The sequence below is a fragment of the Sciurus carolinensis genome, chromosome 18, assembly GCF_902686445.1.
Source record: "Sciurus carolinensis chromosome 18, mSciCar1.2, whole genome shotgun sequence".
Taxonomy (NCBI): Eukaryota; Metazoa; Chordata; class Mammalia; order Rodentia; family Sciuridae; genus Sciurus; species Sciurus carolinensis.
The window spans coordinates 26214764-26229964 of record NC_062230.1 but is presented as its reverse complement, the minus strand read 5'-3'; the positions used below and the strand labels follow the sequence as shown (position 1 = coordinate 26229964).

Genomic DNA, 15201 nt, shown 5'->3' with positions numbered 1-15201 from the left:
CATCCTCCTCTTTGGCCTTCCTGAATTCATCCAGTCTATACTAGATGCCTCAAGGGTATCCACCACTGATTTTTGTCTTGAAAACATAGAACAGAATATCCAAAGAATTTTCGGGAGACTCTGAAGATGAAGATGTACAAAATGAAAGATCGAGAATCATAGACAAGTCTCTTGAATCGCTGGATGCCACAGTGGTTATTAAAGAACTCACCAAGGTAACATCGTTCAGTGGTCAGCAATGCTGGCTTCATCCTTGTGGTTCTGTGGGACCTACGGGTATTCTCCCGGTAGATCCTGTGAAATTGTCTGAGGTAGTGGGGTTCGTGGTGGCCAGAGGTATTGATTGTATTTGACAAGTATTCACACACACACATACACACACACACACGAACACACACACAAATACACATATACACGTGTATGTGTTTTCTTTATTTTTAAGATATATTTTCAATTTCCAGCCATTCTGGCTGTGAGAAATATCTCTGTTGCCATCAAAAAGGAGGAGTGCTTTGGATTGCTTGGATTAAATGGGGCTGGAAAAACTTCTACTTTCCAGATTTTGACTGGAGAACAGATTGCTACCTCTGGAGATGTGTTCATTCAAGGCTTTAGCATCACCACAAGTCTCCTGAAGGTAAGGTGCTGTTAGTGTCTGAATGTGAGAGGCTCGATGGCTTGGGGACTGCAAGTAAGAGACACAGGGAGGGAGATCACAGATGGCAACCATTAGAGGCACTGATATTGATTCTAAGGGCTTGGCCAGTGCATTTTAGAAAGAGAAGTACATTCTCAGGGAAAGATACTGAGGTAAGAAAAACTACTTTACCTTGAGAAATCTAAGTCAAGAATATCTTTGAGTGAAAGACAAGTTCTCTCAACAGTTCCTCTAACATAGTCCAGATAATGTGCTTGGTCTATAAAAAATAAATTAGACTTGTAGTTTCTGGTCCAGTATTTAAGAAGCTTGGGAATTGCTGCTCTGATCCTAACAAGTAAAAATCTGAACAAACCGAAAAACAACTTTTTTTAGATCATAAGAGAAGTGAGATTATAGGGCAAAACACTGCCGCCAAAACTGAAGAACACGAAAAGTGAATACAGAGAATCTCAACTTAACTGAATCAAAACTCCTGAGACTCCACAGTGACTGCACCACATTACATTCCCTCCATCAGTGTTTGGGGGTTCCAATTTTTCTAGTATTTGCTGATATCATCATGTTCATCTTTGATATTGATTTGGGTTTATTTTTGCTCTACTTTTCCAATAATCATGTAATGCTATAAAATTGTCTCTGCATTGCTTTATCTACATCCCACAAATTTTAATAGTTGTATTTTCATCATATTAAAAGCATACTGTAACTTTTCTTAAGACCCTCTTTTTGGTCCATGGAGTATTTAGAAGTAGAATGTTCATCATTCTCTGTTCCGTGTTAAGACTCTCTTTATGACTACTACGTGACTGAAATAAGAGTTAGGATCCCAGTTCTGCCCAACTACACTTTAGGTAATGCCTCATAAAGTCACATTATACACAAAAGGAGAGATGGAGGGCCCTGTTGATAAGCCATCCATTTATCATCAGTATCAAAAAGTAGGATTTGAATAAACCTAACTTAGGTATCACAATCCTTCTATATCTTTGATTCTGATATCCTGGCATCCATTGGGACTGAACTCATACGTCTTATTAGAGAAAATAATACCCCATGATTTAAAAAATATTCACCTAATTATTACCACCAGACTTATTACTACTAATTTTACATCTCTTTTGCTGCTTAGGGTAATTGGACTTCTTTTAGGCTTGTAATGAGTATAGATTGAATCATTGTTAGACTAACCTTTTTCTTTTGCATTCCCCTTCAGATAAATATGTACATGGTGTATTCCTTTAATTTTTAATATTTTAAATTTATTTTGGATATTGACTGTGATCTATGATAGGAAGATAACTTCATTTTATGAAAACTTACCCTAATGCATACATTTATATTATGCACTTATAGTTCTAATACATGACCATAGCTTCTAACTGCAGTGAATCGGTAACCACTGAAGGACAATAAATTCTTTGTGAGAACTCTATGGGACATCAAACTCTCTTACAGGAATGGCCTAGAGAACTTTGTCTTTTATATCGTCTGTAATTACTCCATGCTTAATGAAGTAGTTGATTTATGTCCACCACTATTCTCTTATTTTAGGTAAGGTCAAAAATTGGTTATTGTCCACAGTTTGATGCCTTGCTGGATCACATGACTGTTCAGGAAACAATGATCATGTATGCCAGGTTGTGGGGGATCCCTGAGAACAACATCAACTATTATGTGAACTACCTTTTGAAACTGCTGAATCTGGAACCCCATGCTAACAAGCTTACTTATACTTTGAGGTAAGATACTATGCTGGTTCTCTCATTGCAGCTTATTTTTTGAGCCTCCCTGTGTTTCTGCTCTTTGAAATGAATACTCACATTAACCTGAGCTCTACTACCAACCAATAATGACTGTGAAATAATGGTTAGATGCTAGCATGGTTCAGATGCTAGCAAGAAAGCTGCGGAGATGAAATTCGCAAACCTTCTATTTGAATTGTAGCCCTTAATTACAAAAGAGAGCATCTCTTTCCCTATTTTGCTACAGTTTTTTGTCTCCTAAATAAGCACAGATATGAGATTCTTTGTATTGGCCCGATTACCATGCAATCCTGAGGAATTCCAAGAATAAGAATATAAATTTCACTGATAATATCATCAAAATGAATTAGGTAAACAAAAATCAACTTTCTACATTTCATATGAAAATGAATTGATTTGTGTATCTGGATTTTTGTCTCATGTCTTGACAGAGTGACATATAACTAGCATTTTTTAAATCTCTGCTATTTCCTGTGACTCAGTTTTTGGAAACCTGAGCAAATTGTTTCCTGTAAATAACAGATATGTATTCCACAGATGCATTATGTATTAAATTACTTTTATGTGCTTCTTCCACTTTTTCTCTCCTTCCTTGGCCATGAAGTGGAGGAAACAAACGTAGGCTGAGCACTGCTATTGCCATAATGGGAAGGCCCTTAGTTGTCTTTCTGGATGAGCCATCCACTGGCATGGACCCTGTAGCCCGGCGCCTGCTCTGGAACATAGTGACAAAGACACGTGACAATGGCAAAGTTATCATCTTGACCTCTCACAGGTGTGGCTCAGTGGGAAACCTGGTTGAAGACTGTGAAGAATTGTAGTAACTATGAGGGGAAATTATTTGGGGACAAGAATACTGGACAGTACATTTGCCAAGTATGTGAGCTCCTTATAAATGGAATCCTAATGAATTGGAATAGTTGGAATCTTTATTTGGTTAACTAATCAAGAGTGTGGAGAGGGTAGGAAGTTCAGATATTCCATTTGAGGATTTGGTCCTCTGCTATTCTGAATTCAAAAATATCTTCATTTCCTGTGCTCCTGATGATAGGCAAATGAAACTTCCCATCTAAAAGAGAATCACAAAATTAGGGGTGTTTGAATTACAGAATATCCTCCATTGAAGATGACTTTAGCCTTGCATTGTTCTGGTGTCTTGTTTTTTTTTTTTTTTTTTTTTTTTTTTTTTTTTTTTCCTAGTATGGAGGAATGTGAGGCTCTCTGTACCAGGCTGGCCATCATGGTGCAGGGAAAGTTCAAATGCCTGGGTAGCCCTCAACACCTCAAGAACAAGTTTGGAGACGTTTATACTATGTTTGTCAAGTTCAAGAGTGATACAGATCCGGAAGTAATAGAGAATTTTAAAATATTTGTTGCTGATACTTTCCCACGTAAGTTAAATTGAGCTAACTTTGTTAGCGATATATTAAGTCATATTTGTTGTTCTTGCCATGTATATATTTTGTGTTTCTAACAACTGTTTCTTATGCATTATTACTATTTTCAACCTCCCGTCAATGAGTTCTTTTGGAGAATTATATCCCTGTTAAATCTTTTTATCTGGTTATGCTAAGAAGTTTTCAGGAAGCAAAACAAGTACTCATCAATCTCTTGTCATATGACCTATTATCTCATGTTGGAAAATTTAAAGTCATAAAGTTTGAGAGTAATATCTATTCTTTGAACACAATTTGTATTAGTCTACCATAACTGCCACAACAAAATGCCACAGACTGAGTGGCCTAAACATTTGTCTTCTCACAGTTCTGGAGTTTGGAAGTCTACTATCAAGATTTCAGAAGATCTGGTTTCTCCTGAAGTCCCTCTTCTTGACTAGCAATAGCCTCCTTTTCCTACTGTGTACTTCCTTAATGGACCTTTTTTCTATCCACACACATTCTGGGTGTATCTTCTTTTTCTTAAAAGGATACCCAGTTATAGTGGATTAGGGGTTGCACCCTATGACCTATGTAAACTTAATTACCTCCATAAAGTCCCTATGTCTAAACAAAGTCACGCTGGGAATGAAGGCTTAATATATACCATAAAAAGTCTTAAGGTATTTTATCTTGTACTAAAAAATGTAATTCTGGCCTTTTGTTGTCTTAGGATGTGGGTTAAAAATGCAAATAAGATCTATCAAGTGTTTCTCTCAAGAATACTTTTCCTTCTGAGTAACAAATTCAGTAAGCACTTCTCTGCCTATATGGTACAATGCAAAACACAGCAGCTACTTTTTTCTGTCGCTTTCCTCTCTAAACATAAAGCCGAGGCATATCAAGGATTTCAGTGCTTGTGGGTTTTCATCTTAGCTTTGCCAGGCTGAATAAAATATAACAGAAATGTCTATTGTGAGTTGGGTTAAGGAGTAGGAATTTTATCTTCTAGGCAAGGAAGATAACATGATTGATTATATAGTAGAAATGGAGATTGGAAAATAGATAAAAACAGATGGTAGAACAATTTCAGGGGGAAGGTAATCAATGGTCATTCTGATTATGATGTGCTTATGAAAAATGTCAATGGGCAAGGTTTCAGTATGGTGGATTAGAAAAAACCATCACTCACCTCTTTCTCTACAAGTTGGAAGCAAAATGCTAGAGAGCTGGTACTCAACAAGGTGGGTGACTGTAAAAATGCTAAAGTTCAATAGTGGACAGAGACTTGGAGAAACCCAAATACTTTGGATAGTAGAAGAGAGGGTGAGAAAGAAAGCACCATTATCAAGTACACAGCAGCAAGAAAAGGGCAGGGGTAGTGGAGAAATGGGAGACCCAGTAAACACAAATAGCCCAGAAATTAGCAGAGTGCAGAAGGGCAGTATAAACATATCTGATCTGAAATCTGCATTATAGGCTGGTGCTAGAGAAATTCTCTGTACTTCTCAAAGAAGTACGTGGACCAAAAGGAAAAGGATGAGAAATGGTACTCCAAGCAAATGGACTCAGGAGTAGCCATGTTTACAGCCAACAAAACAGACTTCAAGTCAACATTGGTTAGAAGAGATAAAGAATGTCATTATATATCAATGAAGGGATCAATCCATTCAAGAATATTATGATTATAAATATATACACACTAAATGTTGGAGCACCCAATTTTATAAAACAAACATTACTGAACATAGAGGGAGATGGACCCTGATACAATAGTAGAGGTTGAATTAAGAACCCTAGTCTCGCCAACAAACAGATTATTCAGACAAAAAACCAACAAGGGAACATCAGAGTTAAATTACACTACAGATCAAATGGAACTTTTTCCAAAATAGATAGTATTTTATGCCATAAAGTGAGTCTTAGAAAAATACTTCAAATTTTTAAATAATTTCTTGGAATTTATCAGATCTTAATGGACTGGAACTAGAAATCAACAGCAAGAGAAACTACAGAAATTATACAAACACATGGAGATTGAATGATTCATTTTTGAATGAACAATGGGTCACCGAAGAAATCAGGGGAGATATTAAAAGATTCTAGAGCAAATAGAAATGGAAACATAACATACCAGCCTCTGTGGAATACAGTGGAAGCAGTACTAAGGGGAAAATTTATAGCTGTGAGCGCCTACACTAGAAAAAGAGTGATCTCGAATAAAAATAATGTAATGATACATCATGACATGTATAGCAAAAAGTGGGTTATTGGATCATACTCCCTTTTGTATGAATCCTGTCCATTCCCCTCCACTCCATTTAACATTAAGTAAAGGTAGCAATATGTAGCAGTTTTTAAATCTGTAAAATTATTCTCCCGTCCTGTTTTCCTTTCTTAGGTAGTGAGTTGAAGCAGGAGCATCAGGGGGTCCTAAACTTCTATGTTCCCAGCAAGGAAAATAGCTGGGGAAAGGTGATGGTAGAAACCATGCCCTTCTAACACTACAGGCTACGAGAGCACTAATGATGGGAAGTATTTGGGATTCTGTCGTGTGGAATGGAGTATGAGAGCCTTCAGGCTACTTTTCAAGTACTCCTTGAGTTTAATAACTGATTACTGCCCCTAAATCCTATTATTATCCCACATCCAAAAAGAGAATGGGGTCAGAGAACTGCTTCCTCTCTTTTTTTTTTTTCTATTTGTTACCTTCCCCTTCTGTGGCTCTGGCCGTTAGCATAAACTTGACAAGAGTTGTGGAAGAGCTGGGGAGGCACATCTGGGTTGGGTGCTGGAGGGGAGATTGCAATGGTAACTACACATTTTTTATTGTTGTTGTTGAAGGTGTTTGGCACTTTGGAGAAAGCGAAAGAGCAATTCAATTTAGAAGACTATTCAATCAGTCAGATAACACTGGAACAAGTCTTCCTGACCTTTGCTAATGTAAATAGACCAGCAGGTGACTCCTAAAAAGAAGTTCCATGAGATTCAGTTGCCACCAGTCATCTGGAGACATAAAAGAACATTCCTTTCTATGTATCTTGGTGTAAATATATTTATGCAATAAAGATTTTTCCCAAAGAGAAAGTTTGCCCCCTTCTTTGCAGATTTAGATGAGTGGCCTGTATATCTCCCATGTACAGATCTATAGCCATTTGGTGAAATGTCCTGTTTTTTCCTCCTAGAAATATGAAAGAGCAGAATTTATCAGGGTGAGGACAAGGACCCCTATTCCTGAATATTCTAAATATTCGAACAGAAACATGGAAAATAATGGTGCTATCATTTGAGACAGTCTGAAGAGCAAGAACATATTTTAGCAACTGGTTATGGATAAGAGGAGTTTAAGGACTGGAGCAAATCAACTTCCCAAGGACACACACACATGTTTATACCGTAGTCAGTATCAAAGATTAAGATGCAAGTTGGATTACTATTTCTAAAACTCAAATCAAGATTCTATATTTGTAAGATAATCTTTGCACCAAGAACATTTAGTGTTGAAGAACAGAAAGGAAAAAAACCCATAATCTAAAATTAGTATTTTCTTTCCTATTCTTGGCCCACCTCTAAGAAGAAAAGAAGGGGGAATCTCTTCTGATTCTTTTTTGGGCAGAATGGTTCTCCGTAGGTTTCATGAGAAATCTAATCTCATGGTTAGGTGAGTACACAGGTAGATGGGCATAGTTGAAATGTAAAATGAAGAGTCTTATGAAGCTGCTCTACTTTGGGGGTCTTGTTCAAGGTTTTTTTTTTTTTATCGTCAGTTGGTTATTGTAATAAAGTGAAAGTTTGAAGTTATTCTCTATTTTTCTTATCTGTAGTATAGCTTTCTTTGACTTTTATTCTCATACCTGCTATGGATCTCTGGCAGCTGATTTCATTATTTACAAAATTTGTTCCAAGGTTAATGAAGGGAAGGGAGAAGGAATGGGATAGGGAAAGACAGTGGGATGCAATTGAACTAACTGTCCTATATACATATATGAATATACCACAGTGAATCATGTTTTTCCATAATGAAAACACACACACACACACACACACACACACACCTATAAGTCAAGAGCAGAAAGACCAGTAGAGGGAAGAGAACAGTGGGAGGGAGGAGGGAAGGGGAAGAGGAGATACTGGGAACTGAATTAGAAAAAAATCATATTCTGTGCTTTTATAATTATGTCAAAATAAATCCTATTGTCATTCATAACTAAAAGAATACCCCCTCAAAAAAAAGGTCCCAGGTTGGCCATCTTTAAAAAGAAAAAAGGAACCATTACCGGGTTGTTGACAGGCTTCCACTCAAAAGCAAAAGACTGAGGCCCCTACATTACTCAGTGGGAATCCTCACTTATTTGGGGAAGGGGGACAAAATGCCACGAACTGTCCTGAAAGCCGAGAAGCCCCTTGTCTTACAGTGTTCCTCTAGCGCCCTCTCCTGACAACTCTTGTCAGTTCAGTAGTCCTGCCCCATTTGGTGTTAAGAGGCAATAAATTCATACCTAACACAGTGCGGGAGTGAATTTGCCCTGTAACAGAACCCAGAACCTGTGATTCTAACCGCTGAGCTTCTCGGGAGGTGGTTTGGGTAGGCCTAGAGCAGGGAGCGTTGATGAACTTGGGGAAGACATGTTTGAAGCTGGAGTCGGTCAAGTGATTGGCAGTTCAGGGTAATGAGGTCAGAAAAATCGGGTAGAGAGTCCCAAGTGTTGAGTGTTGAGCACAGAGGGTGAAGGGTTTGGTCAGCGCATGCTGACGAAAGGGACTAGAAAAAAATGACCTTTGCTACTAGTGGGTTAGAGCTTGTGAATCTACATGGAGGTTAATGGATGCAGGCCGGCAAACTGGAGCTGCAAGGGAGGGGCTGGAACAGGCAGTGGAGTAGGCTCAGGCTGCAGGGTGCACGGGCTGGGGAGACCCAGGTCCCGCCCCGACATGTGCCTCCGCTCCCCGCTCCCCCCCCCCGCCCGCGTCCGCGCTTTTGATTGGTGCACGACGCTGAGGCCACGCCCCTGTATGCATCCCTGCCTTTGATTGGTGCGGATGGTCGAAGCCACGCCCCTGCCGTCGGGCGGCTGCGCCGCAGCGGGCGGTTGGGGAGGGCGTTGGAAGAGGTGATGTGCCCCTCGTAGCAGAGGCGCAGGCGGTTGTGAGCCCTGAGCGGTGAGTGTGCGGTTCGTGGGGAACCCTTCCTGCACCTCGCAGAGCCAGTGGAGCCGCTCTGCTCTGCCGCTGCCCCGGGTCGCCCACGCTTTTAGCCGTTCTGTGTGTGTGTGTGTGTGACGGTGTCAAGACACCTCGTGTTAGCTTTCATTTGTATTTCACTGATAGCTAATGATGTTAAGGTGTTTTTCCTGTTCAGTTTTTTTTTTTTCCCATTCAGAATTAATACTGGCTTGTAGCAGTGTTTTATATACTCTGGACACAAGTCTTTTGTTAGATATCTGTGTTATACATATTTTCTAACAAACTGTGTTTTTTTTTCCGGTTTTAAAGTTTTTTTTCTTATTTTTTAAAATTGTTTAAATTGACAAAATGTATTTATCATGTACAATATGTTTTGAAATACATACACATTGTAAGATGGGCTAAGTAAAGCTTAATACATGTAAACATCGCATACTTTTTGTGAGGAGAACGTTTAAACTTGCTTTTCCAGCGACTTTCAAGAATATTGTTATTAACTATAATGACCATGTCATTTAATAGGTCTCTTGAACATATTCCTCCCATCTGACTGACATTTTGTATTCTTTGACAAATAACCCTCTGACCCCCACCACCACACCCAGCCCCTGCTAATCACCATTCTTCAATTGCAACTTCTTTAGATTCCATGTGTAAGTGGGATCCTATGGTATTTGTTTTCCGTGCCTGGCTTACTCATTTAATGACCTCCAATTCCATCCATATTAATAAATGACAGAATTTCATTCTTCTTTATAGTTGAATAATATACACCACATTTTTAAATTCATTCATTCATTGATGAGGACTTATATTGATTACCTATTTGGATACTGTAATACTGCCATGAATGTGGGATTTTCAGATCTCCAGTGTAATGATTCATTTCTGTTGAATATAAAACTTGTAGTGAGATTGCTGGATCAAGGTAGTTCGAGTTTTAACTTTTGAGGAGTTTTTGTACTGTTTTTTGATAATGACTATATCTCTTTTTTGATAAAAGTCACATTAATGGGTTTGAGGGGATAGATCACTTTGGGTTTAATTTGAATTTCTCTGATGATGTTGGGCATTTTTGATAGATGTTAGTCATTTGTATGTCTTTAAAGAAATGTCTATTCAAATTATTTATAAGTCTGATTGTTTTCTGTTGATTTTCTTATCTACTTTGAATTTTAACCCCTTATCAGATGTAATTTCAAAGTGTTTTTTTTTTTTTCCATGTTGTAGGTCCTGTCTTCACTCTGCCAATTGTTTCCTTAGCTGTGTAGAAGCTTTTTAGTTTGATGTAATTCTATTTGGGGGTCTTGTCAAAATAAATCTTTGCCTTTTCCAGTATCCTGAAGCATTTCCTTTATCTTCTAGTAGTTTCATTGTTTCATGTCTTACACGAAGTTTTAAATGCATTCTGAGTTTTGATCTTTGTAACTGCTGAGAAATACAGGGTTTAGTTTCATGCTTCTGCATGTGGATATCCAATTTTCTCAGCACTGCTTATTGAAAAGACTGTACCTTCTCTGATGCATGTTCTTAGCACCTTTGTCTAAAATCAGTGGCTGTAAATGTGTGTATTTACTTCTGGGCTATAGTCTTTGTGTCTGTATTTATTCCAGTACCATACTTTGTGGTATACTTTGAGGTCAAGTAGTATAATGCCTCCTGATTTATTCTTTTTGCTAAAGATGGCTTTGGCTATTGAAGCTTTTTTGTGTGTGTGAGTGTGTGTGTGGTTTCATATAAATTTTAGGATTTTTTTCCTAGTTCTTTGAAGAATACCATTGGTCTTTTTAAAAAATTAATTTATTTTGATTCATTGTACACATTTTGATTTATTTTGATTCATTGTACACTGTTGTTTCTCTGGTTGTACACAAAGTAGAGTTGCACAATTTGTGTAATCATACATGTACATAGGGTAATGATGTTTGTCTCATTCTGTTATTTTTCCTTCCCCCACCCCTCCCCACCCCTCTTTTTCTCTCTACAATCCATCCTTCCTCCATTCTCCCCCCACCATTATGTATCATTGTCTGCTTATCAGAGAGATCATTTGGTCTTTGGTCTTTCGGGATTGGCTTATCTCACTTAGCGTGATATTCTCCAACTGCATCCATTTGCCTGCAAATGCCATGATTTTATTATTCTTTATGGCTGAGTAATAGTCATTGTGTATATATACCACATTTTCTTTATTCATTCATCAATTGAAGGACATCTAGGTTGGTTCCACAATCTAGCTATTGTGAATTGAGCAGCTATGAACATTGACGTTGCTGCATCACTGTAGTATGCTGATTTTAAGTCCTTTGGGTACAGGCCAAGGAGTGGGATAGCTGGGTTAATGGTGGTTCCATTCCAAGTTTTCTAAGGAATCTCCACACCACTTTCCAGAGTGACTGGAAAATTTGCAACCTCACCAGCAAGAGACCTATTCTTCCCTACATCCTCGCCAACACCTTTTGTTGCTGGTATTCTTGATGGTAGCCATTCTAATTGGGGTGAGATGAAATCTTAGGGTAGTTTTGATTTGCATCTTACTACTAGAGATGTTGCACATTTTTTCATATATCTATTGATTGCTTGTGGATCTTCTGTGAAGTGTCTGCTCATTTCCTTAGCCCATTGGGCTAATTAGATTGGGCTAATTGTATTCTTGGTGTAAAGTTTTTGAGTTCTTTATAGATCCTGGAGATTAGTGCTCTATCTGACATGTGGGTGGCGAAGATTTTCTCCCACTCTGTAGGCTCTTTCTTCACGTTGGTGATTATTTCCTTTGCTGAGAAAAAGCTTTTTAGTTTGAATCTATCCCAATTATTGATTCCTGCTTTCATTTCTTGTGCTTTGGGAGTCATGTTAAGGAAGTCTGGTCTAAGCCGACATGATGAAGATTTGGACCTACTTTTTCTTCTATTAGGTGCAGGATCTCTGGTCTAATTCCTAGGTCCTTGATCCATTTTGAGTTGAGTTTTATGCAGGGTGAGAGATAGGGATTTAATTTCATTTTGCTGCATATGGATTTCAGTTTTCCAGCATCATTTGAAGAGGCTATCTTTTCTCCATTGTATGTTTTTGGCACCCTTGTCTAGTATGAGAAAACTGTATTTATTTGGGTTTGTCTCTGTGTATTGATCTACCTGTCTATTTTGGTGCCAATGCCCTGCCCTTTTTGTTACTATTGCTCTGTACTATAGTTGGAGGTCTGGTATTGCGATAATCCCTGCTTCACTCTTCCTGCTAAGGATTGCTTTAGCTATTCTGGGTCTCTTATTCTTCCAAATGAACTTCATGATTGCTTGCTCTATTTCTATGAGGTACATCATTGGGATTTGAATTGAAATTGCATTGAATTTGTATAGCACTTTTGGTATTATGGTCACTTTGATAATATTAATTCTGCCTCTCCAAGAATATGGGAGATCTTTCCATCTTCTAAGGTTTTCTTTCTTTAGTGTTCTGTAGTTCTCATTGTAGAGGTTTTTCACCTTTCGTTAGATTGATTCCCAAGTATTTTATTTTCTTGAGGCCATTGTGAATGGGGTAGTTTTCCTAATTTCAGAGGATTTATCACTTATGAATAAAAATCTATTAGACTTACGAGCATTGATTTTATATCCTCCTACTTTACTGAATTCATTTATGAGTTCTAGAAGTTTTCTGGTGGAATTTTTTGGCTCCTCTAAATATAGAATCATATCATCAGCAAATAGTGATAGTTCTTCTTTTCCTATTTGTATTCCTTTAATTTTCTTGGTCTAATTGCTCTTTTTAATATGTTTTTGTATGTGATTTGCTAAAGTTTTGTTAAGAATATTTGCATCTATGTTCATTAAGGATATTGGTCTGAAATTTTCTTTCCTTGATGTATCTTTGTCTGGTTTTGGTATCAGGGTGACGTTAGCTTCATAGAATGAGTTTGGAAGGGTTCCCTCCTCTTCTATTTCATGGAATACTTTATGGAGTATTGGAATGAGCTCTTTGAAGGTCTTGTAGAACTCGGCTTTTCTTGGTTGGTAGGTTTTTGATGACTTCTATTTCATTGCTTGAAATTCATCTATTTAAATTGTGTATGTCCTCCAGATTCACTTTGGGTGGATCATATGTCTCTAGAAATTTGTTGATGTCTTTGAGATTTTCTCTTTTGTTGGAGTATAGATTTTCAAAATAGCTTCTAATTATGTTTTGCATTTCAGTAGTGTCTGTTGATATTTCCTTTTTCATCATGAATTTTAGTAATTTGAGTTTTCTCTCTCTTCTTTGTTAGTGTGGGCAAGGGTTTATTAATTTTGTTTATTTTTTCAAAGAACCAACTTTTTGTTTTGTCAATTTTTTCAATTTTTTTTTTGTTTCAATGTCATTGATTTCAGCTCTGATTTTAATTATTTCCTGTTTCCCACTACTTTTCGTGTTGACCTGTTCTTCTTTTTCTAGGACTTTGAGCTGTAATGTTAGTTCGCTTATTTGTTGACTTTTCCTTCTTATATTGAAAGCACTCCATGCAATGAATTTTCCTCTTAGTACTGCTTTCATAGTGTCCCAGAGATTTTGATATGTTGTATCTTTGTTCTCATTTACCTCTAAGAATTTTCCCAGATGTCTTCTGTTATTCATGCATCATTCAATTGTGTATTATTTAATTTTCAGGTGTTGGAGTAGTTTCTATTTTTTATTTTATCATTGATTTCTAATTTCATTTCATTATGATCTGATAGACTACAAGGTAATATTTCTATTTATATTTGCTCAGAGTAGCTTTGTGGCATAACATATGGTCTATTTTAGAGAAGGATCCTTGTTCTGAGAAGAAAGTGTATTTGCTCATTGAGGGATGGAATATTCTATATATGTCTGTTAAGTCTAAAATTTTTATTGTGTTATTGAGATCTGTGGTTTCCTTTTTCAATTTTTGTTTGGAAGATCTGTCTAATGGTGAAAGAGGTGTGTTAAAGTCACCTAGTATTATTACATTGTGGTCTTCTTGGTTTCTGGAATTGAGAAGGATTTGTTTGACATACATGGATGAGCCATTGTTTGGGGCATCAATATTTATGATTGTTATGTCTTTCTGATTTATGCTTCCCTTAAGCAGTATGAAATGTCCTTCCTTATCCCTTCTGACTAATTTTGACTTGAAGTCCACTTTATTTAATATGAGGATGGATACCTTCGCTTTTCTACTGAGTCCATGTGTGTGGTATGTTTTCTTCCGTCCTTTCACCTTTAGTCTGTGGGTATCTTTTTCTATGAGATGAGTCTCTTGAAGGCAGCATATTATTGGGTCTTTCTTTTTAATCCAATCTTCCAGTCTATGTCTTTTGATTGATGAGTTCAGGCCATTAACATTCAGGGTTATTATTGAGATATGATTTGTATTCCTGGTCATTTTGGCTTATTTTTGTTGTTTTACTTGACTTGGTTTCTCCTTTATTTGGCTTTTCCTTTAGGGTAGCTCCTCCCTGTGCTGACTTACATTGTTGTTTTTCATTTCTTCCTCATGAAATATTTTGCTGAGAATGTTCTGTACTGTCGACTTTCTATTTACAAATTCTTTTAGCTTTTGTTTATCATGGAAGGAGTTTATTTCATTGTCAGATCTGAAGGTAAGTTTCCTTGGGTATAAGATTCTTGGTTGGCATTCATTTTCTTTCAGAGCTTGTAATATGTTGTTCCAGGCCCTTGTAACTATTAGGGTCTGGGTTGAGAAATCTGCTGATATCCATATTGGTTTCTCCCTGAATGTATTCTGACTTTTTTCTCTCACAGACTTTAAAATTCTATCTTTATTTTGTATGTTAGGTATTTTCATGATAATGTGCCTTGGTGTGGATCTGTTTTGATTTTGTACATTTGATGTCCTGTAAGCCTCTTGTATTTGATTTTCCATTTCATTCTTCAGAGTTGGGAGATTTTCTGATATTATTTCATCGAATAGATTATTCATTCCTTTGATTTGTATCTCTGTGCCTTCCTCAATCCTGAGAATTCTTAAATTTGGTCTTTTCATGATATCCCATAATTCTTGGAGGTTCTGTGCATGATTTCTTACCATCTTCTCTGTTTGGTCAACTTTGTTTTCAAGATTAAATATTTTGTCTGAGAGTCTGTCTTCCAAGTGATCTAGCCTATGGTTATGCTTTCTATTGCGTTTTTAATTTCATTTATTGTTTCCTTCATTTCAAGGATTTGTTTTTTTTTTAAAATCTCTCTTTATTGAAATGAT

General features: G+C 37.1%; 1 protein-coding gene across 1 annotated transcript in view; it reads left to right on the top strand.

Annotated features, from left to right (window-relative positions):
* Positions 1-6770, top strand: part of LOC124969946 (phospholipid-transporting ATPase ABCA3-like) — a 137545-nt gene extending 130775 nt beyond the window's left edge. The window contains exons 25-31 of the mRNA XM_047532949.1: positions 90-215; positions 443-637; positions 2213-2400; positions 3029-3199; positions 3625-3815; positions 6202-6275; positions 6645-6770. Coding sequence (XP_047388905.1) covers positions 90-215; positions 443-637; positions 2213-2400; positions 3029-3199; positions 3625-3815; positions 6202-6275; positions 6645-6770 — 1071 coding nt within the window. The remainder of the gene's footprint in view (positions 1-89; positions 216-442; positions 638-2212; positions 2401-3028; positions 3200-3624; positions 3816-6201; positions 6276-6644) is intronic.
* The last annotated feature ends 8431 nt before the right edge of the window (positions 6771-15201 follow it).